We start from the raw sequence: 26,045 nt of genomic DNA, 5'->3' as shown, positions 1-26,045 counted from the left end.
ATGCACTTTGGGCTAGTAAACCAGTACCGAAGTCTCTGATTTCTCTAGTGAATCCTAGAAATTGGGAAATGACCTCTTACGACAGGAACTTTATGTCTTCCAACCTTGGAAGAGTTTATTTCTTTCATCGATTTTCTGGTGCCTTTTATCTTTTAGCCTCACATGCCACAAAGAAAAGATTTACATCTGCTATTTTGGTAGTTTTCTTAGAAATTAAATATGTAGATTTTTTTTTGGTGGTGGTGGTTGTGGAATGAAATTGGTGTTATTAATTCAGGTAATTCTTAAATTTATAAAAAGTACTTAGACAACTTCATTTTTTAAAACTACCATTCTTCAAAGAAATAAACATTTCCAGTTTATTTCTGAGATCGATTTGGGGGTAAAAAAAATTTTTCTTGCTCCTATTTGTAAGCAGAGTCTTAATTTACAGATTAGCAGTTAGCTTGCAAGTGCATTGAAGGTAATCAGTGATGCTAAACTTGTAGTGACTTATCAGAAAATTCCATCAGTTTTACTTTGAATATTATGAAGGATTTAGGAGAGCAAAAGTTGATTACTTTGGAAATGTAAACAGCTTAAACCAGGATTGTAAAATCAGAAGCCTGATATGATTACAGGTACATGAAAAGAGCTGGTTATTCATATCATTTGTTAATGCTGGGAGTGAATTTTGAGAATGAAGATTTAGTGTCATGTTAGAGTTCTAGCACAGTAAATTTATTGTTGCTGGTCAGTGAGTGAATGTGCCATTTTGCTAAGACATGGAAACTTAAGGTAACTGCTGGAAATCCAGATATTGAAACTCTTCTAGCATATCCACCCTTGAAAGCAAGTTAGTATGAAGAGCCAACTGTAATGACATGGACTTGAGCCAGAGTAGTACGCATGAACCTTTTGGGGATTAAAAAACTTGCTGTGCTGCTACAAAAAGCTTTTATCCTAACACATATAATGTATTCTAGTTTTAATAGTATTATGTTTTTGTAGTATAATTTTATAATTAAGTCTGAAAATTTCTATAAGTGATAGGTATGTATTTAAAAATTTGGGAGTTTTTATGTTTACATTTTAAAATATGAAGATCTGGGTTAGTTTTAAGCTGTTAATGTTTTCTGAAAAATCTCGTGCTGGAACTCAAGTGGTATTTGGTTAAGTTAATACCATGATGTGAACACAAAATTAATATTTTACATTTAAAAGCAGTCAACATAGTCATTGGATAGTGCTTAGAAACTGTGTACTATTCATGTAAAAATTTTTGCCCTGTCTTGTGCCACAAGACAATTGAGTTAGGTGGGAGTTGGTTATTTCCTGTTGACATATTAATAGAGGCTAACAAAATTAAGTTTTTTAAAAAAATAGATTACTTCTCTTTTTCTTTTGGTTGAGGATATGCAGTACTATAACATTTATATATTTGTTTCAGATTTTTTTAATAGCAAAGATAAAAATCGTGTTTTGAATGTGGGATGAATACTGTCAATGTTTTGCTTATTTTTCAATTTTACTTATTTTTGCAATAGCCTTTTTTTTTCATTTCTAAATTCTTTTCTGATGATTGGTTATTCTTTTAAATCTATGGTTAGGGAAACATAAGCTATGAAAGAACCATTGTAACTATGATCTGAGATTAGAATTTGACTCTCCGGGTGACCTATTGTAGGTCAATGTTGTATAAATTAAAGCTATGTAACCCTTGAATCCGCCTTTATTTTAAAAAGACTTGATGACTTTTAGAATACATCAAGGACTATTTAGATGCACCCTATTTGGATGTGAAACTTCTTTGATTTATGCTCTAAGAAATGCATTAACTTGAAATGACATGGTGAAGCAGATTTGGTAGGAATTTTAACTTTTTTAAAAAAGTTAACACTACATTTTAACTATTTTGTTAAAAATCTGCCCAAACTGTGGCCTTTGGTCTGGCTCTAAAATATAACCTCTCCCCTCATCCAACAGCTATTTGAAATAAAATTGACTTTAAGGTTCTAGAACTATTGATGATCATTTTTTTTTTGTAGATTATTTTTCCACTCAGAATATGAAGTTTATCTACTATTAAGTACATGCTATTTGATTTAAAAGTACTTTTCTTCGACTCAAGAAAGCTTGAGTAGTGATGAATTTTGGAACCTATAAGATATTTACTGAAATTTTGGATCTGATTTACTCAGTTTGATAATGTCAGTATAAAAGATGTCAATTTCATATTGATTCTCAGATACTCAGTTTACCACATTTTAACATCTGAAATTGGGATGTCTTGAATTGGTTGTGAGTTTTATTTTAGATAAAGTGAGTGTATCTTAAAATTGATGGCATCTCAGATTTGATAAAATATTTTAATACTCAGATTCCTTTGTAAGGATCAAACATTTTATCCTTTATAATTTGAACAATGATTTTATTAATTTTTATAAATCAATTTTTAATTTCAGTGAGTTTTGACAAATGCACACACCACCAAATCGAGATAAAGAATATTTCTGTTACCCCAGAGTGACCCCATGTGCCCATTTGCAGTCATACCTTATCTTGATTTACCCATTGATTTGTTCTTCTATAAGAATGTTTTGCCTGTTCTAGAATTTCATATAAAAATGATATATGTAAGATTGTGCCTGGCTTATTTTGATGAACAAATTTTTAAGATTCATTCATGTTGTTGTGTGTATCAGAAGTTTGATTCTTTTTATTGCTAAGTAGTATTCCATTCTTAGGGTATATGAATATAATATACTTTGTAGATTCAGCTGTTTGGAACATTTGGATTACTTTGTTTTTGTCTATTACAAATAGAGTTGTCATGGATATTTGCATACAAGTTTTTCTGTAGACATACATTGTAATAATAATAACCACTGGTTTCATGGATATATTTCAAAATTTAAATTAAAATTTAGTCTCTGTTTTTCATATGTTCTTAGAATTTGCTAAATGTTATTCAGTGCATTTGAGTTAATTATTGCTATCAAAAGAAAAATCTCAGTTGTAGGCAGGGTCTGAATTAGATATTATTATGGTCCCCATAGTGTAAACAACTTATAGTAGTCTGAAATCTTCTTTTCTTACAGAATATTTAGAATATACTTAATTATGATATTTTAAACAGGTTCCAGCAACAGATAGAAATGCTTTGAGTTCACTCTGGGGAAAACTGGCCTCTGAAATTTTAATGCAGAATTGGGATGCAGCCATGGAAGACCTTACACGGTTAAAGGAGACCATAGATAATAATGTGAGTTAAACATTTTTAGGGTAATTCTCTGAAATTTCTATGTGTTCTTCATACTTTGATAAGGAAAACACCATGTACTTAAAAAAAAAAAGAACAAGAAACTAAAATGTTCAGATAGCTTTTGTTGACCTGACACAAAAATCATAGTGGGTTAATGGGTTGGCTAGTTTCACTGAATTTGCTTGAAGGAAGCTGTCAAACTTCTTTTGTCTCATAGAGAAAAGAACTCAAGTTTTTGTTTTTATTACAACTATTCTGCCCTTTTTTATCAGTGAAAATGTCACAATACTGTCAGTGCCATCTATTATTGAAAGCCCTATGTAGAAGATGACAGTTTTCATCTGCAATTAATGTCTGATAAAACTACTACTTATGGAATGTTTAGTTCATTTCTTGCTAAATGTTTTATGAAATAAGTATAATTTCGTCTTTGTAAAAATGGACATTATTGAATCTCTCTTGAGAGCACAGAAATTTCGAATGTTGGGATTGTGTAGAGTAGATAAAGTCTAGGACATAGGACTTTGATCATAATGACCCTAGTACCTTAGAAGGTTCTCATTTTTAACTAAAATTCTGAGGTCAGCAGTGTTTATTCCTATTCTCTTTCTCATATTAATATTTCCTCTGTGTGCATTTTTTTAACCCTTTAGTCTGTCAGTTCTCCACTTCAATCTCTTCAGCAACGAACATGGCTCATTCATTGGTCTCTGTTTGTTTTCTTCAACCACCCCAAAGGACGCGATAACATTATTGATCTCTTCCTTTACCAGCCACAGTAAGTTATTTCACTATATAATTTTGGCTTTAATTATGTGAAATTATATGGGTTTTTTCAAACTGAAAAATCTACTTCTCTCTAACATTTGAATTTGCTGTCATCCATTTTTTCCCTCTTCATGTAGTATATGTACTTGTTAATTGAAAAAGCTTACATGTAACTCAAGTAAATTATTTGATAAAAGTGTACTCTAAGCCCTTTAAAGTGCTATTTACGTGTGGTCTCTGGGCCAACAGCATAAGTGTCATAATGAATCTCAGGCCTTACCCTGGGGGCCTAAATCAGAATCGTCATTTTAATAAGATCCCAGGTAATGCACTATACATGAAAGCTTTAGAATTAAGGCATTAGGTCATGTTATTTGAAAGGATTATATACATCCCAGAAGAATCTCTTTTATACCATCTTTGCTTGATTATCCAGTGTTTGGTGATAAGAAATTGCCTGCTTTACTGTTAGCTAGAAATCATTTTTAAAACCATTCTTTCAGTTGAGATCAGTGCCTCTGAATTACTTTCTGTTATTTCTTATTTGCTTGGAACGACAGAAAATAAGACTGCTTTATGAAAACACTTTTAGATATGAGGATAATATTTCTATATTCTCCTTTCAGGCTAAACATCTGGTTTTATCAAATAACCAGATAGTTTTTCAGATTCTTTAGTATTTTAGTGGTTCTCTTTAGATAAATGCTAGTTTATTCATAGTCCTCTAAAAATCTGGATCTTTAAATTTGAAATTTTATATTCTAAGATTCTTAGATCTAAGCTTTACGAAGTACAGTGGCAGTATTAGCTCTTATAACCAACTGGCACATATGCTTATATTAACATAACCCAAGATTATAGTAACATAGTTTAGCAGTTACTTCATGGTTTGGCTTATGAGGACTGTATTGTTGACTAAATTTCACATAAGCATTTGAGCCATATTTTTGTTATTTGTTAACCCAAATGAAGACCTGGTTCTATTACATTTCACTTGATTTCTGCTTCTTGTTTGTCAAATTAGCATTTTAATTTTTTTTCTTCCAAAATGCATATTTATTTTAACTTATAAAAGTAAGCTTAGGAATAGATGATATACTACCTTTCTAATTTAAAATATCAATGAAGATTGAACAAATTGTTTTTAAATTGTTTTTGTAACTTTAAAGTCTTGGAAAAAAGGTAATACTCTATGGTGATATTTTTGCACAAGTTGATGAGATATAATAATCTCAACCAAGTCATTTCAATAAACTTGTTCTTTAACTGCTCATTTTAGTAAGATTTTCAGGACTCTGAAATATTTGCTCTGAAGAGTTGTTATCATAACCAACAGGACTTTGAATTTAAGAGAAATTAAGTTACCAGTAGTAATACAGACAAAAATATTTATCCATCCAAGAAGTGCCAGTAAGTTTTTTTTTATGTAGAAACAGAGAGCCATTTTTTAAATGGTGTATATTGTGTTCCCTGCATTAATGTTTAGTGTTCTTTTGAATCTAAATAAAAGCAAATGGAAAGTAAATAGAAGGACTTTTAACAGACATATGCCTGGCTTGTTTTTCACGTTAACATTACAACTCAAATTCAGTATTAATGTATTGAGTCAGTATTTACATGACATTCTGGTCCAGTATATTAAAATTGAACATGGCCAGAAGAGTTTTTGTAACAGAAAATTATTTTTTTCTCCTTGACAAAAGAAAAAAACAAAAATTACACGGTGTTAAGTGAGGTAGAGGACAATGCGTGGTCTTTACCTGCGTCCCAACATTAAATTGTAAATGTAAACAAGAAAAAATTTTAAATTCGCACAGCATTATATTTATTTCTTTTTTATTAGTGTTACTTTATAGCATTTAAGTACACCTTTTAGATTCACTAATGTGTATGTAACAGTCTCGTACTGTCTGAGCTATTCTTAAATCTTCTTTGTGGGAAACTCAAAATTGTATAGATATAATTTTAAAATTATATGTGCTTGCTCTGAATGCTATGATAGGTCATTTTAATCTGGAATGATATATAAGTCATAGTCCATATTATGAATTAAGTAAAAAGCTAGTGAAAAGGTTTTAGAAAAGCAAGTGTCTGTCAAAATAACCTTCTACTAGACTGGTATTAACTTTGCTCTGTTCTTCTGTATTGTGAGCTTTCAGCTTTATTTGGCAGCATCCTAGGGGTGGATTTATGAAGTGCAAAGCTGAACCAGCCTTAAAAAGATTAATATGTAAAACCAGAAGGCCACCAATAATTTATGAGAAGTATAAGTGCTAAGAAGACTAAGTACATGAAACATTTAGCTGGATAGTTCTGACCCTGTAGGTTTAGTACATAAGCCATATAATAAAGATATGATTTCTTCGTGAGTACTTGGAATCAGAATAGAAAATTTGTATAGCTGGAATGTTTAATGGCACCATCAGGTTAAGCTGTCCTAATACATTGTTGCAATAGAGATATTCTTGCTACTAGGACCAGATTATGAACATTTATGGCATGTATGTCACCCTGAACATTTGAGTGATATTTCCAAGATTAGCTTTTTACTTTTCATGGTTTCATTTCAGATCAGTATCTCTCTCTGTGGTCCTGTCTTTCTCTCCCCAACCATCCCACATTGACATAACTATGTTAATAACTTTTATCAGGTTCTTCTAAAGTTTTCCTAATGTGGTAGCTTTCTCTTACTAATCTCTCTCTACTCTGCTGCACTGCATATTTAATCCTCTGAAGGCAATCTAATTCTCCTTATACCTTGATTCTTGAGAAGTACCTTTTTCCTATACCCTTTGTGTAAACATTATGTTTTAGAAGAGGCTTTTTTATTTGTGATACTGACAATTACAATTGCATGTAGTTGTTGAGACTTACCACTACTGGATGAATCTGGAGTATCCAAAAAAATAATTGGTAATTCATTGCAAGAAATTTGGGAATGCTGGTGAGTGATCTACCCGTCTTTAATGTTAAACTATCTATGCATCTTATAAAAAAAAAAAAAAAGTTTTATGAGAATTTCAAACTCAAGAATTAAGGATATATTTCTCAGTATTTATAGAGATTAGTCAAATATATATTCAAATGAGGAGATGAAAAATAACACATGTAGTTACCTTCCTCTTGAATAATAAAACCTTTAAGACTAAGGGTTGATTGATATCTCCAAAATTAAGGATAGGAAAATCTCCTTGAATGAGGAGATTTGACTCTGACTATTGGAGCCTGTAACAGTTGGCTCTTTTTGACACCTAGTGGATGAGTTAAGGGTAAGACAGCTATTCCTGAACTAGGAATCACTAAGAATTAGCTTTTCATACTACTACTTATTAATGGAACAAATCCGTGTTTTTTTGCAGTTATGTATGTATCCAGAAAGGAACATTAAATGCAACTGGCTTTATGAATATTTTCAAGTAATGAAATGAAGCATGCAAATAAGAATAAAAATATTCAAACCCACTATGAAAATTCTATAATACAAATAGGGAGAAACATTATAAATTAATTCCTGACAGCCTTATGGCTTATATGAAATTACAGCAATATATTTAATTAGCAAAACCATTTGTAATAGATATTAGAAATAGAAAGCTAGTTCATTGAAATTGAAGAAAGTTTTAAGGTAAACTTTTACAAAGGAAAACAATGCAAAAAAAAATAGTTTTTTTTTTTTTAAAAAATGAGATAAAGGTTCATGGTCATATATATAATTAAAATAATTTAGAATTAAAATTAAGACTTGGTAACTTATCAAGCTATATTTTACCAATGTGTTTAATGCCTTTATTGAATTTCCATGGTTCATATACAAAAAAGACAATATCTTATGTCATTTAAAATCGCCCAATAAGTTTTTAAAAATAGAAATTAGTTTTTATAAAAAGTCATATAAATAACTGAATTAAAGAAGAGATTAAATGTTAATTATGCAATATCTGCAAAAGCAACACCCATAAATTAATTCACAGCTTGAATACTTTAGGTTTTAAAAAACCTTGATATAAGTGAAGAAAAACACAAGAATAATGAAATTAGCAATATATTAGAAAATGTTGAAATTACTCTTTTAATTTCATTTCAAAAATGGAAAAAATAGAAATGAAAATGGCTCTATATGACAAGTGATAGAAGAAAAATTAAAAACCATAAGTAAATACTATGTATACTTGCATGATATTTTTCAAAACCTGAAATGCCCTTGGTGACACAAATGTAACCTTACAAGATCAGTTAACTGAGGAAAGGAATGATGAGATGTTTTTGTTTTGTTTAGTTTTTTTTATGATTCCACTAAAAGGTCTCTGGTTCATGATGGATTTATTGGTCATTTTGGAGCCAAAAAAACAACAACAAAAGTATGTGTATATGGGGAGGTAGTTCATCTAGCTTTGTAAGGCACATAGGACCCTATCGGAAAAGCCAATGACAGCCTCTCACCCTGCTTAAGACCCAGATTAGATATTCACATTGAGGAGCTATTGGATGTTTAGAAAAAGAAAAAATTGACCTCATAATTATCTTTGGGAATATTATTATTAGAAGTAAATAGTTCTTAAACTTTTACAGTTTTAAGAATGGCTGAGTGCAGTTTTGTTATTGTTGGCTAAATGTATTGATAGATACTATATTAGAAATTAAAACTAAGAAATTAATAGTATATTTATTAAACGACATAGTAAATTGATGATCGTTGATATTTATTTTATGAAAAATAACTTTAAAAAAACAAAAATTTAGTGAGAAGTGTGAGATCATTTTACAATTTTTCAAACACTTCAATTTCTGACTTGACAGCTAGATTTTTATACCTTCTTTCATACTTGATTTTTATTCATTCTGTTTTGAAGGATATGAAGAAAACCTAGCCTCACACATACATGTAGTTGTGAAAGAGGTGATGTTTTAATAGCCTTTTTCAGATAATTGTGAATATTCTTTTTGATAATACACCATGATATACAAGTAATAGTTTTTTAAAGGTTATTCTAATGTGGAATCTGAAAGCATATCATTCAGGTTTTTTGGATTCTAAACTATACTGGTATTCCAAAATGTATTAGTCAGTTTTGTACTTTAAATGGATCTTTTATCCATGCATCATTCATAACATCATGCATTGGTTGCTGGGGAAGTACTGGTTCAGTGAGTTATACAGCTATTCCAAATATGTTGATGTTATACAACACTGAAAAATCATATGCATTAATATCACTACTAACCCCTTTAGGAAGAGCTTGGAAAGTAGTCAAGCTCTCGATGATATACAAAGTTTCCAAAATTCTGTGTTTTGAAAGCTCTAATTTTATTTATTTTTCTTTAAGGATAAGCTCACTTCATTTTCTAGAAAATATTTCCCAAATAGCCATCCAAATAGCTTTCGTTCGACATTCTTTCAAGGAAAAATAGTGTTCTGTGAGGAAAGCAGCTAGTTCAGTTTATAACTCAGTCATACAGTGCTTTAAGACAACCATGACACTAAAGTATACAGAAGAGTTTTATACACATTTCCCATTTAGTTATATAGAATATTTGAAAGATTAGTATGCAAGGGTTGAAATTTTTCAAAATTATTATTTTCTACTGCCTAATCAAGGGCATAGTTGAAACTGGCATATATTTTTTTTAACTCCAAAAACATAGTGGTGCAAAATAACAGCCACTACTAGTGTAACCTTAGCACCACTTTGATTTGTGCTAAGGTTACCAGAAGACTTTGTTTATAATTCAGTAATTTTTAGTAACTTTACCAAATGGTACAGCAATCACCATAAATCAGGTTTTGAACATTTTCATCCACCCAGTAAGAATCCTTGTGCCTATAGAACGATTTTTTTTTAAATAACAGAAATAGCCTGTTAACGGAATGTGGAAAAGAAAAGTACTCTGTAGTACTTTTCAGTTTCCACCCAAATACTGTGCTTACTGTTTTCACTTGCCATAAGGTCAGGTTGCCATCATATTTTCTTCCTCGTTAGTAAAGTCTTCATGGCTTATTTTGGTTTTTTTCTTGATTCTTTTTTCATATGAGAGAGCACCCAGTTGACTTAACAGATCATTGTTTCATTCATTTACCTGGATTGTATATTCTTTAAGTAGAATAGCCACATGGTATATTATTTGCATTGATATGTCTACAATCAATATGTTTTTCAGTGGTCTCTGACAGTAGTAGAAATTAATGGAGAAAGTATATTCTTCCTGTTTTTAATTTGTAATAGCACAGCAATACAATTTAATGTGATTCATAGACTGTATGTTAAATTGATAGTTTATACAAATTGCGATTTCAGAGTTTTTAAAAGATAAAAATACTTTGGAGATAATTTATATATCTGTCCTTGAAGTGAAAGTTTAGATGCAACTGCAGGTGGTAGTCTCTTACATCATATGTATTACTATTTCTGCTGTAATTTATTCTGAATCTAAAATGGAGATGATTTACACATTTGAAAAATGTTGAAATTTTAAATGTAACATAATATATAAGATACAGTATCATGTATAAGATAGAGCAGTGTTCGTAGGCTATTAGGGATGAGGCTTTGCCACCAAATGTAGATGTTATTAGGGAAAAGAATGCATTTGTAATATAATACTCTAGTTATTTCTCCAGTTAAAAAAAAAAAAAAAGATTCAAAAGTTCAGTTAGCACAGACTGTTTAATTTGTTTTCTAAATAAAAATAGAATAAATTTCCTAAAAAATTTCGTTTTACTATTAACAGTCAACTAGATAGTGTTCAGAATTTATCCTGATTGACCTTTTTGCATTTGTTTTTCCTGTATTTTCTAATTGTTCCTGATCTTTTTCATGCATTTATTTTACCTGCTCTAGCTCAGGATGACCTATAAGCTCCCCATCTAAATATCCATCTTCTGAAGTTCTACTAAGTGTTCTTTATTTTTTGTTCTTTTAGCTTGCCTTTCTGGAAGTGCCATTGTCTTCTTTCTTTTTGTACTTATTCAAAATCTTCCTGTTTTTCAAGGTCCAGCCCAGGTTTACTTTCTTTATGAAGTCCTGTGTATTATGTCTACCATATATTTGGTATTTTATTGTGTAAAGCCTTTAAAATAAACAAAAAATTTAACAATTCCGTTATCTTTCCAACTAGATTATAAATGTATTTGAGGGCAGGATTTTTATTATTTATATTCTTGTAATAGCCTGTCTTATTCTTTGGTTACTAAATGTTCTAACTTGCAATTAGAAAACTTGGTGGAAAAACTTTAAAAAATTGCATATTTGTAACAGGATTATGCTAGAGCAAAAATAAACTAAAACATTTTTATTGACCTATTATGAAATTATACTTCAGAACACTATAAATACTGAGGCTCTGTTTAAGGGGGAAAAATAATAAAGGTGGATTGCATAAATAGGGGTGGTATATCCTTTGTTCTTAGTTTTTAACCCAAACAAATAACACGAAGTAGTATGAGAACATATTTAGCTAAGTACAAATATATTGTACACACTAGTTGTAACAGCTGTCAGTGATAACTTGGAGAAGTTAGAAGAGTCCAGGGAGGATGAAAAGTAATCTGCCCTTGAATTTCAATTGACAGAGAAGAAAAGAAATGATAAGAAAGAGAAGTAGAACAAAAGCACACAATGGTCATGTATAGGCTGTAAACCACATCTGTGGTTTTGCTTGTATTTGAACTAAATATATAATTACTGTTCCCTACAAGAATGTGAACTAAGGTAATTTCACAGGAATCACCTATGAGCCCCACTTCCCTCCACTGTGTATCGATCTATATAAACATGTATGCATGCATGCATACATACATACATACATACATACATACATACATACATAGGAAGCATTGCTTTTACCTTAGAAGGTCGGGAGTCCCTGTTATATTTGGAAGTCAGGAGCCATGGTAGTGCTGTATAGCAGGGGTCTGCAGTCTGTGGACTGTGAGCTAATCGGTGTGCCCTACTGCCTTTTTTCTTATGGCCTAAGATATAAGAATGGCTTTTACATTTGAAACGTTTGGAAAAATGAAAATAATGCTTTGTGACTTGTGAAAATTAAATGAAATTAAAGTTTTAATGTCCATAAATTTTTATTGGAACACAGCCACGCTCATTGTTCTACATACAGTAGTCCCCCCTTTTCCACGGGGGATATATTTAAAGACCCCCATTGAATACCTGAAACCACGGATAGCATTGAACCCTATATATACTGGGTTTTTTTTTTTTTTTATACATACACTGATAAAGTTTAATTTATAAATTAGGTACAGTAAGAGATTAATAAAATAATTATAACAATACATGTAATGTATATGAATGGCTTTGAGGCTATTTGTAACCCAAAATAAGGATTGCTTATTGCACAAGCCATGCAGTACCACAACAGTGGAGATCTGATCACTGAGATGGCTACTAAATGACTAATGGGCACGTAGGGTATGCAGTGCGTTTATGCTGGATGAAGGATGATTCGTTTCCCAGGTGAGATGGCACAGGACAGCTTGAGATTTCATCACTCTGCTTAGAACAGCATACAATTTAAAACTTATGAATTGGTTATTTCTGAAATTTCCATTTACTATTTTTGGACTGGTTTACCACTGGGAATTGACACGACTGGGCAAAGCAAAATCACGGATAAGGAGGGGACTACTGTATATTCTTTGGCTGCTTTTGAACTGCATGGCAGAGTTGAGTTGGGACAGAGATCATACATTGTTGCACTCTTCTTGCCTCACACTGCTACTCTGTGCACTACGAATCCCAGCCATGCTACAGTTAAACCTGGACAGTGTTCAAGGGCTGGGTGTCAACATACTGCAACATTTTACCTCTTTTATTACCAGTGTATATTCATCATGTCCAAAGAAGAAAAGTGGACTTCAAATTTACTTGTAAGGCACTGTGGAGTGGAGATTATTTTGTATCAAATTGGAAAGCAAAGCATTGAATTTACAGTATAGATGCTAGGGCAAGGGTCCCCACCCTCCGTACCAGTACAGGTCTGTGGCCTTTTAGGAACCAGGACACACAGCAGTGAGTGGCAGGCAAGCCAGCAAAGCTTCATCTGTATTTGCAGCCGCTCCCCAGCGCTAGCATCACCTCCTCAGCTCTACCTCAGATCAGCAGGCCATTAGATTCTCATGGGAGCACCAGTCCCTGGTGCCAAAAAGGTTGGGGACCAATGTGCTAGGGTAAACACATTACCAGACTGTAAGTACTCATTACAATAGTCCCACTGACAGCAAAGGAACTGTCAAACATTAGGACATTTAAAACAATACCTCATCATAACAGAGTTTCCTCAGAAATTAACGAAAATGAGGTTTCAACCAAAATTGAGTATCTGACCAGCTCTTTTGTTAGCCAAATAAGGAAAGCTGTTTACCATTGGTGATTCTATTAAAACATGTTTGTTTGCAGTAGCCAAAGAAATATGTCTAGGAAAAATAAACTCGTTTAAAACTATTAGCCTTTCACGGGGAACAGTTACTCAGGTTTGACGATATTGGGGGCAACATCAGTAGTGAATTTAAAAAGAACACATGATTTTTAGTGGTTTTCCTTGGCTCTTGATGAGTCCAACAAATGTTATCAGTGTGGCTTAGTTGTTGATTTGAAGAATTGGTCCTGAATTTGAAGTGACTGAAGAATATGCCTCTATGAATAGTCTGTATGGAACAGCTATAGGTGAAAATATTTTCAGAGTTGAAAAAACACTAATTTAGTATAGTCTGAAGTGGAATCTGCTAAGATGTGCTAAAACTTTTAGTGGTAAATATATTCGGGAGAAAAGTCTCAGATGGATAAATTTATAAAGCCTTTAAAAATGTGAGGTCATCAAAGCTTATGGTTATTGATTGTGTTATTCATCACCAGGTACTTTGTGTAAAAGTTTTGAATCTGGGGTATTAATTAACAATTAGTGTCAAAAGTGAATTTATTAGGTCTTGTGGACTTATCAGTCCATGAATTTTTGTCAGAAATAGAAATAGAATATCTTGGCTTTCCCTACTACACAGCAGTTGGATGGCTTAGCAGTGACAAAATTGTGTTATGACTTTTTTGAGTTTGAGATGAGAATAAAATTTTTCTTATTCAAACACTGTTATTAGACCCCAAATGGCTCTGGAAATTAGCTTTTGCTATAGACTAGATAATACTTCTCTATCAATTCAGTATAAAATTACAAAGTGAAACAGTACTTACATGCAAAACTTACACTGTAGTAGTCATTTTGATGACAACGAACATAATGTGAATCACAAGTAAGGTCCAGAGAGAATGAGACCATCATTCCCATCCAGGTTTGCAGCATTTATATTTTTGAGCTCAGATTACAATTCCAGAATGTTTGAGACCTCATTGTAATTACTACAGAAATTTCCATATTTCAAAATTTATTTAACTGTGCAGTTGAATTGGAAGTGATTCATCTGCAATGTAATGATATGCTAAAAGGCAATATCAAAAGAAGAATTTAACAGAATTAATATGGTTTCCCAGTGGCAAATATGCTAAGTTAAAATCATATGCTTGTCAATCGATATTGGTATTCGGTGGTACCAATGTGTATAAAAAACGTTTTTAAAGATAAAGTATGTAAAATCTCATTGCATATCATCGTTAACAGATAAAAATTTGCGGTAAATTTTAATGATAGTAATGATAGAGGTCTCTAACTTTTGAACCCAGTTATCTCCAATAAGGAAAATAAGGACTACAGTCATGCCACCCTGAACAAGCCCAATTTCATCTGATCTTGGAAGCTACTCAGTGTTGGGCCTGGTTAGTACTTGGATGGGAGACTACCTAGGAAGACCAGGTGCTGTAGGCATTTAAAAAAATAAATAATAAGGAAATTTTATTTTCTCATTAGTGGACACGTATTACAAATTTTTATACTCAGCTATTATAATTTTAAGTTTGTCAATAAAATATTTTGGAAATTTGTTTCCTTTTTATAAAAGTACCTGCATAATATTCTCTTGGCCTGCAAACCGTAGAATGTTCATTATCAGGCTCTTTACATAAATTTTGCCAACCCTGCCATATACTCACAGAAGGGGAGAGATGGTTTCTCAAAGAAGTCATTCTCCAGAAAAATTATGAAGATATACGTGATTCAATGATATAAAGTGAGGATAAGTAAACATAAATATTTAACATCATAAACAATAAACTAAATTTTTAGCCTGTATGAATAAATTTATAAATGAGTTCCATAAATGCCTGCTAAAATTACCTACATCAAAATGGATATTAGGAAAAAGTCATGCTTTCCTGAGGTTGTACATGAGATCTATGGCAAAAGGGTATAGAAACAAATAATAGTTCTGAACAAATATTACAGTTTAAAAGTTTCTGCCTAAATTTCAGGCTTAATTTTTTAGGTTATGAAAATTTTAGCTAATCTATTTAGTCTGTTCCTAGAAATTGTTTTATTCTTGAGTGAGTTTGATTCTTTTTATACCTTGCCTTGCTTAAAGGGGATTTCAGTGGGACTAGTTATTAAGTTATTGTTAGAGTCTAGGGTTCTCTAAAGACTTCAAACAATTTATGGGGGAACCTACAATATAATAAAATACAAAGATATGTTAATATAGTCTGGGACCACTTGGAAGATAAGATATCTGAGCTGGACCTTGAAGGATGGCTAGAACTTAGACTTCAGAGGTTTGTGTTTAGGAGAGCAGTCCATGTGGAGTGAGCTGTAAGTTAGGAAAGCAGGAAGTAGTGTGGTGGGAGATGGGGCCGGTTGGGTACTTTGCAGCTTGAACGTTTAGCTAAGAGAAATGGACTTTATTGACAAATATTGCCAAGCTTGGCATAGATCCTGGCACTCCGAGGTACTTACTGGATAAAAATTGGGGAGTTACTTAAGGGAACTTGAGCAGGAGAAATATAAGATAAATACCAAGTGATAGGCTGGCCAGCTGCAGATCATCAGAATAGCAGGATTTGCTAAATATTAGCCAAGGCCCAGTTGACATTTGTCTGACAGCTAGTCCTTCCTTTCTAATTCTCAGCACTACCAATTTAACCAAAACTCTGTAGTACTTTAATAGTTTCTTTCTCTCAGTAGTTTCCAATCTTTCACTTCCTAAATTCTTTAATTTGTGTATGTGCCTGGTTTTCTAAGGAGTGATTTGCACATATGTTTTCACACATTTGTTCTAATAGTGAATGACTGAAAGTCATATGTAGTTTAGCAGTCTTTTGGAACAGACCGATAGCATGTATAAGGGTCTTTCAAAATCCTGTTACTAAACAACAATAATAGGATTATTTACCTCTTTAGTGAACTTCAAGTTGGGGGAACACCAGCTGACGTTCTCATCATTTAGACTTCTGTTTCTTTGTTTCCTTGGAGTAGATGGCCCTTAGAATATTCATTCTTGAGTGTTTGCAAAATCTTAGATTACTGAAACAGTGCAATCTAATGGGATCTTCAAGTGTTTTCTTTAAATCACATGCGATTATAGGTCTAAAAAAACTGGGCAAGTTATTAATATTAAATAGCCTTTATATTTTTACCTTAGGTATCTTAATGCAATTCAGACAATGTGTCCACATATCCTTCGCTATTTGACTACAGCAGTCATAACAAACAAAGATGTTCGAAAACGCCGACAGGTGCTAAAAGATCTGGTCAAAGTCATTCAACAGGTAAAAACTAAAATCTTTACTGATTTTTAAAACATGCCTGAACTTTATTTAGGTTTAACCACTTTTTCTTTAAAATGTTTACATATAGGAGGAAAGTGTACATGAAGAGAGAAGAGACCAAATGCCCCAAATGAGCATTTACTGTCCTTAAGTTATAGATATGTTAGAGATGAGGTATGAATGAGTACTGCTCTCTGCTAGGTGGATCCCTAGTATACATTGAATGTTAGTGTCTCTTATTGCAAAGATTGAAGGAGATCTGAACCTTAGAATTGTTTGGTGAGAGGTCACTACCTATAGAATTCCAGAGTAGTGACTTTTAAATAGAATACAATAGTTGTGCAAAAGCCGCAGCCCTACATTTAGTGAGTTTTTCAGCAATAACTATGGGTTAGAAAAAGAACCTAAATATTTATTCGATGTAAGAATAAATGAAATTGAAAAAGACAGTTTTATTCAGTAGGATATGAATACCCTCTTCTTGGGGAGGTTCATCACTATTAATTAAGGGATACTTTTAGCAACAGAGGAATTTGAAAGCTTTTGTAATGGTTTTAGGATGAACATTTAGAGAATTTGGTCTGGAAGGCATTAAAAGCTTAAGGTGTGGCTTGGAATCAGGATACAAGCAATTGCTTTGAGAAGATAATACTAGGTAATTTGCTTGAAATTAATGGTAAGGGAGGATAAAATAGGAAGATTGAAGCAGTCTATTAAACAAAGTTGTATTAGATCCAATTTGACCTTTGACTTAATTTTACAGGAATCTTACACATATAAAGACCCAATTACAGAGTTTGTTGAATGTTTGTATGTCAACTTTGACTTCGATGGGGCTCAGAAAAAGCTGAGGGAATGTGAATCTGTAAGTATGAATATTTACTTATAAATTAATATTTTTAAATTTTTGTATATTTTAAGAGTTAATCCTGTAATGTTTTTATTAATTATATTAAGTGTATAATAATCGTAAAGTGGCATAATGTTTAGAAATGTGCAGAGGTGAAGACATTTTTAATGTTACGATGTGTATCTCTTTTGTTAGGACAGTTTGTTAAAACTTTGGAAGTATTATAAATTCATACATACACTCATAATTCCATGTCTTGAATGAGTAAATATGTGAACTATTTCATATGTATGGGCAAGGTTGTCTGGAATTGCATATCACAACTGCGATTCTCAATTTGTTTTAAATAGGCCTATGTTTTAGAATTTTTCACATGATTATATTTAACGTTTGCTATAAACCAGTCAAGCTAAAAGTGTGATTTCTATAACTATGTTTTCCGTTGATTGGTAGAAACTAAAGTACCTTCAGAGCAACTGAAAGAGATTTATGTGGTTTTTAAATAAGTTAGTATGTGATTTTTAGGAAATCAAATAAGAATTTACCTGTTAAGTGCATTTACCAAATCTATAAGTTACTAATTGCCGATTTCATTTTTGAACCCAAATGTTAGCACAAAAATAGGCCAAGTTTGTTAAAAGACCAAGATCTTATTTCTCTAAGAAAAAGAAAGTTATATAAATATACCCTCAGTGGTGATTTTTAAACATTGGACAAAGTCTAAAGTTAGAACCCAGTGTGATAGTATGTGTTCATGTAGTCATTATCAGCATTATTAAATGTCATATGACATTATTAAATATTGGTGTACATTTTTTTATGCTAAGTATGTAGGCCCTACTAAGGCAGAGGGGCACTTGGTTGCTATTCTTAAAAGTTCAAATAGCCTGTCTTAATTATGATATTATCTGTGGAGTAGGAGCCACCCTTTGAATTTTTATCTTTTGTAGATTTCCAAGCCTACTTACTATCACAGAACTATACATCTCATTAATCCATTCATAACTATTCTAAATATCTGGAAAAGATATGCTATTGACAGAGCATTTCTTTAGAATAATGGACTGGACAGAGCTATGTTGTCCCAAGGTTGCTCACTTCATAAGTAGATCAAGGAAACATTGTGGTTCTTTAGATGTTTTTCTTGTAGCACTCGTTTACTTATTTTTTAGAGGCTTGAACATAGTGTTCTATAAAGTGCTGTGGTATAGTGTGATATTAGATGAGAAAATTCTAGTGAATGGAACAATGAGTAACACATACAGAAAGTTTTTGAGTCAGATTTTTGAAAATTGCTTGTCAGTGCTATTAATTTTTTCTTTTATATTTTATGTACATAGGTGCTTGTGAATGACTTCTTCTTGGTGGCTTGTCTTGAGGATTTCATTGAAAATGCCCGTCTCTTCATATTTGAGACTTTTTGTCGCATTCACCAGTGTATCAGCATTAAGTAAGAACATTCTGATTTGACTTATATTTTCTACTTTTATATTGAAGATTTCCACTTATTTTAATGTTACATTTAATATTCTAGTTCATTGGATTTTATTTCACTTTGCTTTCGAAGAAAAAGGAAACAGTCTAATAGAGATTTATTTAAAATTCTGACTTATGTTTGAATTCTGGGACGCTGCAGACTTAAGTATTGTCTTAAGTTTCGTGAATGGCACAGCATGATTTTTGAAAATGATAACTTCAAGGCAATATTATGATTGTCAATTACTTTTTAAAACAGTACCGTTATACCATTAGGTAGGAAGAAAAGAGAAGTATCTAGTTTTAGAATGGTTTTCAACAGGAGTTCAAATAAGGATTTAGCCCTTAGTAAATTGGAAATACTATTCAAAGACCACATTTGGTAATCATTTCAGTAAATTGAGTTTGTTTTATTTGATTATATATTTGAATTCTCATATAGTAAACTCCTATGACATCCTAAAATGTTGAAACATGGAAAAATTATGGTGAATTTTAGTTGAAATGTTCTCTGTTGTGTGAGAAAAGTATTGGGGAAAAATGTGAAACTTACATAACCTATTAGAAACTAATTTTATGTATTATAGCCAATGCCCTTTGACCATAGATGAAGTCAAACAGTAAATGCTCCATAAATATTTGAAAACTTACTACTTTAATGTTTGCCTCTTAGGAATTGTGTGTAGACCAAAGTTTTTCTTTCGTGCCATTTGTTTTTGTTAAGGCATCCATACTTGCTTGCCTAATTTTAGTGGGTTGTCATTGAAGTGGTTATTCAGAGCTAGAAGTATAGTATGATCTTGGGGCTTTTCCTATGGGATTTGAAGCCTTGACTTCAGTTTTATTAGTACTTTACTATAACTAGTGGACTTATAATTTTAAAAATCCGATTCTCTTAAAGAATACATGAACATTACTAATATGTTGTTGATTATGAAATAAAGATACAGGTGTAGCATATGTGGGACTCTGGTGGACAACAAATAGATAACTGAATTCTAGCTTTTTTTTTTTTAAGATTTATAAATTGGGCTTGTGAAACAGGGATGCTAATATTTGGTTTCTCTTGTGGAATTTTCCCCATTTCTAATTAGAATCTGCTGTATTTAATTATTTTTTTCCAAAAGCCGACTCTCTTTTTTATATCTTTAGCATCTAGCATACTAACTTCATACCGTTTAGATGCTCAATAAATACTTGTCAAATGAATAAATTTCTTTCCTTTGTATTAGTGATTTTATATTTTTGTTCATGATAATGTTTTGTCACTTTGGTGTTTGTTTCTGAGGTACCATGAGTAAGAAGGTTTGTTCCAGTTCTAGCTTTTTCTCTTTATTTACTCTGGCACCTTGTGTTTATTATTTTCCTTCTTGGGATTCATTTTACTATCCTTACCAGTAAAATAGATTGAGTATTTGTCCTCTCTACTCAAGAGATATTCTGTCGAAATAAGGTAATATAGGGGGACTGCTTCTATAAACTTTTATGTGACATCATTACCTAAGAATTTTTGATCTTACATCAGTGTAGTTTTTTATTTTTTTCTTTTTACTTTCTTCTTAAATTTATTTTTTAATTACAGTTGACACTACGTTGTATTAGTTTCAGGGGTACAACATAGTGATTAGGTATTTATATACCTTATGAAGGGATTACCACCATAAGTCTGGTACCCATCTGGCATCATACATAGTTATTACAATATTATTGACTATATTCCCTATGCTGTACTTTACATCCCTGTGACTATTTTATAACTGCCAACTTGTGTTTCTTAATCCCTTCACCTTTTTCACCCATCCTCCTAACCCCCTCCCATCTGATGACCACCAATTTGTTTTTCATATCTGAGTCTGTTTTATTTGTTCATTTATTTTGTTCTTTAGATTCCACATATAAGTGAGATCATATGATATTTCTCTGTCTGACTTATTTCTCTTAACGTAATACCCTCTACAGTCATCCTTGTAGTCACAGAGAGTAAGATTTTCTCTTTTTTTATGGCTGAGTAATATTTCATTGTGTATATGTACCACACCTCCTCTATCCATTCATCTGTCGATGGACATTTAGGTTGCTTCCATATCTTACCTATTGCAAATAATGCTGCAGTGAACGAAGGGGAGCATATATCTTTTTGAATTAGTGTTTTGGATTTTTTTTTTTTTTTTCAGATAAATACCCAGAAGTGAAATTGCTGGATCGTATGGTAGTTCTATTTTTAATTTTTTGAGAATCTTCCATCTCCATAATGTTTTTCATAGTGGCTGTACCAGTTTGCAATCCTACCGGCAGTACACTAGTGTTTCCTTTTCTTCACCTCCTCTCCAGCATTTGTTTGTTGACTTATTGATGATAGCTTTTGATAGGTGCAAAGTGATATCTCATTGTGGTTTTAATTTGCATTTCTCTGATGATTAGTGATATTGAGAGCATCTTTTCAAATGTCTCTTGGCCATCTGTATGTCCTCTTTGAAGAGAAATGTCTATTCAGGTCTTCTGCCCATTTTTTAATTGGGTTGTTTGGGGTTTTTTGGTCCTAAGTTGTACGAGTTCCTTATGTATTTTGGATATTAACCCCTTATCTAATGTATTATTGGTAGTAATCTCCCATTCAGTAGGTTGTCTTTTCTAAAGTCCAGAAATCTTTTCTCTCTTCCAGGGATAGTATTTTCTTTTTTCTTTAGGTTATTTAAACATTTGACTATCTATGGAATGTTTTATTAAATGGATTTTCTTCAAATATTAGGGAAGAATTTTAGAGCTGGTAGAAATCATAGGGAACTTCTAATCCAACAACACACAATTTTTGAATCATTGATAATAGAACTTTTCAGTAGAGCGTTCTGTCGTGATGGAAATGTGAATAACCAGGGTATAGTAGGTAATAGCCATATATGGCTTTTTGAACCCTTTTAATATGGCTTACATTTTAAGTTATAGAACCACATTTTTTAAATCTCGTGTGTGTGTGTGTGTGTGTGTGTGTGTGTGTGTGTGTGTGTAGTATGTAAGACTTATTTTCAAATGCATTATTTTATAAAACATTTTCTCTAGTTTGCTTTAAGAATACATTACATAATAACATATAACAAATATGTGGTGATCAACTATGTTGTTATTAATAAGGCTGTGGTCAACAATATGCTATTAGTAGTTTAGTTCTGGGGAAGTCAAAAGTTATATGCAGATTTTGGACTGTGTGAGTGGTTGGTGCAGCTAACCCCCCACATTGTTTAAGGGTCAACTGTATATGTGTAAGCAGATCAAATCAGAGCCACTTAACCCTGTTGAGCTTCCCTCCTGGCTGCTAAGGCACCTCTATGGAACCCTAAGACTTGTGGGAACACATTTTACAAAACACTGATTCAGTACAATGATTTTGCTATCCAGCTTCTCGTTTGTACCTGGGAAACTTAAGGCTCAGACATTAAGCTGGTTAAGTCTTGTTTAATGCCAGAGCCTAGACTGATAAGTCTCTGACATTCATTGTATTGTACCTCACTATAAGTGCTTTATTTTTCATTGTAACAATTGATATTTTTAGAAATAACATATGTAAACAAATTTTTCATTTTGTATCTCTTGAGCCGGAGAATTAAAGTAGAAACCATAAGTCAGTGTTTTGACTCTGTGTCTCAGAATTTCTATAGAGTTTTTTTTTATAGAGTCCCTGAAGCCACTCGAAGCTTTCTGGATCAGGTTTTCTGAGTATGCTATATGTCGTGATGTGTAATAGGGCTACTGTGCTGTTTGTGAAGGATGGTTATTCCAAAGTACATTGGGGTTTGAGAACCACTGCATCAGTTTTTTAGGCACATAATTAAAGCCTGCTGGAGTAATGGAGTAAACAACCAGTGATTTGGTATATTATGAATTAAGAATATAGGGGCACAGCAGAAAGTGTAGCTTCATATGAAAAAAGAAATATTCTTAGAGCAGCAGTGAAATCTTAGGTTGTAAGTTTCAAGAAGCGGGAGCATTCTTGAGGGGAGCATTCAGTGAGACTCAGTTCAGGGAGTAGGCTTCTTCATGTTTTTAACAGGTTAGGAATGTGAATGAAAATATTAAGCATATAAGTTGGGCTTTTATAAATACAGTTAAACATCTTAATTCAGACTCGAAGATGATCAATAGAGCTAATGTTTACCTTTAAACAATATGTAGAAAAACTGTTGTTCTCTAATTCAGAGGTTTTTAAACCTAGCTCTACAGAAAAATCATCTGAAAAACTTAAAAACAACTTAAACAAAATGAATAGATTTTCTGGCATCACCCATACCTTCTGAATCAGAATCTCTGGCACCAAGGCTTGAGAATCTGCGTTTAAACCTTCCCAGGTGATTCTTTTGCAATCAGCCTTGGGGAATCATTGCTCTAAATTAGTGCTGTGTAGACCTAACTGCATGTTAGAATCAAGGGGGAAGCTTTAAAAAGAAGTAAGGAAAAATAATGATGACTGAGCCCAGCCCCTAAAAACTAAAACGTTCTCTGGCAGGAAAATCTTGGCATCTGTATTTTTTAAAGCTTCTATAAGTGATTCTGATGCAAATCTTTTTTTTTTTTTTTCCTTTTTCTTTTTTTTGGGCGGGGGGGGCGGTTATACTTTTTATTTTGAGATAATTAGATTCATAAGCAGTTGTAAGAAATAATAAAGAGATCCATTTATGCAGTCTCCTCCAATGGTAGCATCTTGCATAACAATATCACAACTAGAATATTGACATTGCTACATTACTGTCAACCTCAAGGATCCTGTAAGTTGCTCTTTTATACCCACTGCTCTTCCCTCACCTCTCCTTAACACCTGTCAACCAATCATCTATTCTCCATTTCTATAATTTTGTCTTTTCAAGAATGTGCAAAAACTTTTTAAAAATGCAGTGTTCACCTTTCTGGAGGATAAATACACTATATGTCATGATTATGATATAATTAGTTGATAGCAGTATAACTAGTATAGTTGTTAAAAGAAGAAAATATTACTGATGTGAATGAACAGCTCTTCTGGCCAGACACTGGGTAGAAAGGAAGGAGCACACCCTAGAAGCTTAAAAGACAGAAGAAACGGATATTAGAGATAAAGTTATAAATTATGGTAGATGTTTTGAGAAAAATACAGAGTAATTAGAATGACATGGACATAATTTGTATATTGGAAAACCTAAGAAGTAATCTGGATTGAAGGTTCAGTGAACCCTGATAACTCTCTAAATGGACTATCTTTAAGCCCCAAACAGACTCATTTCCACTGTTTACTAATTATGACAAATTACTCCATTCACTAGTTTCTGCTGGCCTATCTCTGCCTCTAATTAAAGTTATTTGATATTTGATCAACCTTTGCAGAGGGAAGGGGAAGGATTTGTCTCTGGTCTTCTTTCTTTCCCCCAGTGGACATTTTTCAAATGCTGAGTAGAATAGTATTATAAAATCCAAGGTTGTTTATTAAACAACTCTTTCCATTTGTTATTTGCTACATTCTCTGTTGATAGGTTTCTTGACTAAAATGGCTGTAAGCACATGTGATAGTCATATCTTCATAAAAATGCATATTAAGAATGTTTTTATCAGTTTATATACAACCCTATAGATTTGTAGGATAAGTTACGAATCTGTTTACCATAAAATATGCAACACATGTCAAAAAAGATTACTGTGGTGGGATTTAATTTAGTATAGCTGAATAGTTTATCAGATATGGTGTGTGTCTGAAATTTAAAAGCTGTTCTAGAATAATTCTTGGACCAGTTTTCACTTGTAGATAAAAACAAAGTATGGAAGTAATATTTTGAATATGTATAATAAACATGTTGGAGCATACATTAATATAATTCCTCTATAGGGGGTTAGTTTTGGCTTTTCACAAAAGAAGGGATTTTCCAATTGCTCTTGCATTTAAGTTATAAAATGAAGACATTTTTATTCTACTTTGCTTATTTTATTAACATTTAGACCTTAGTATTTTTCTTGAAATTCTTATTACCACATAATTTATATTCATAATTATATACTTCTTGATATTAGAGAAATAGAAAGGTGCATTTCCAGATGGAGACAAAGTAGTTTCAAAAGCCATTATTAACTGCATTTTTTTTGTTAACTATAAAGGAATTTACTCTTTCTTTTGACTAATGAGATGTTAGAAAATTCAATGAGAATTTTAAGTTTTCACACATAGCAGTTTTCATTTCTCAATTTTCTCCTAATCTTACAGTTAAACACAGTTTACACTTAGCACTTATTTTTTAATTAGTTGTCATAGCATACCCTTATAAAAGACTGAAGCACTTTGATATGCTAAATAGTTGGTCACAGTGTTCATTGAAAAGCAGGCCAGATGTTCCCATAGCTTTATGATGTCAATAATATTTGAAAACATTGTGCTTATCAAGTAAAATTTGAAAAACCAGGTTATTTAAAGATGTAATTAATATGAGATACTAGACCCCAGATCCTTATTTGTTGAGATATGGTAGGGCTGGGGCTGTGGGTGAGAGACTATTTAAAAGATGAGTCATTGAAACCCTGATAGAAGATCAACCTAGAATTGGTAAAAAAGGTAAAACCCTGTTTCTCTAGATTTAGATTTATATGTCTTATGTTCTTAAGTGGAACCACTGGTCTTAATTGCTGCTCAGAAACAAGTAACTTGTGTGCTATTGTATGAACATGCTTAATGAAATTGAACTGAGTGTGTGATAATTACTTTTACTATGTCTTTTGAAATAATACTTAGGATTCTATGTATTTTTTTCCCCTGGAGGGAATCATTTACATAATTATGTAGTCAAAGTTATTCATCTTTTACTTTATGGTACCGAATTGTTTTATTTCACAATTTTTTCTCATATATGCTTTTTTCTCTTATATGCTTTTTACCTGTGTTTTAGGACTTTTATAGCTTTATTTCTTCTGTGGAAACCCATCTAGGTTTATTTTGGGAATAGAAAGTAAGGAAGACATCTACTTTTTTCCCCCTAGGCAACACGATATATTGAAAAACTCTTTTCCCCCACTGTTTTTGAAATGCCACCAATATCACATTATG

At 32.2% G+C, this 26,045-nt stretch overlaps 1 protein-coding gene and 1 pseudogene across 1 annotated transcript in view; both read left to right on the top strand.

Moving 5' to 3' along the window:
• EIF3E (eukaryotic translation initiation factor 3 subunit E) overlaps positions 1-26,045 on the top strand; it is a 44,932-nt gene that overhangs the window by 11,040 nt on the left and 7,847 nt on the right. The window contains exons 6-10 of the mRNA XM_036232971.1: positions 3,119-3,244; positions 3,898-4,022; positions 16,542-16,668; positions 17,432-17,533; positions 18,859-18,968. Coding sequence (XP_036088864.1) covers positions 3,119-3,244; positions 3,898-4,022; positions 16,542-16,668; positions 17,432-17,533; positions 18,859-18,968 — 590 coding nt within the window. The remainder of the gene's footprint in view (positions 1-3,118; positions 3,245-3,897; positions 4,023-16,541; positions 16,669-17,431; positions 17,534-18,858; positions 18,969-26,045) is intronic.
• Positions 14,718-14,836, top strand: LOC118612174 (annotated as a pseudogene).

The sequence above is a fragment of the Rousettus aegyptiacus genome, unplaced genomic scaffold (assembly GCF_014176215.1).
Source record: "Rousettus aegyptiacus isolate mRouAeg1 unplaced genomic scaffold, mRouAeg1.p scaffold_m13_p_15, whole genome shotgun sequence".
Classification (NCBI taxonomy): Eukaryota; Metazoa; Chordata; class Mammalia; order Chiroptera; family Pteropodidae; genus Rousettus; species Rousettus aegyptiacus.
Note: the sequence above shows the minus strand (reverse complement) of the source record. Positions and strands in the feature narration are given on the sequence as shown.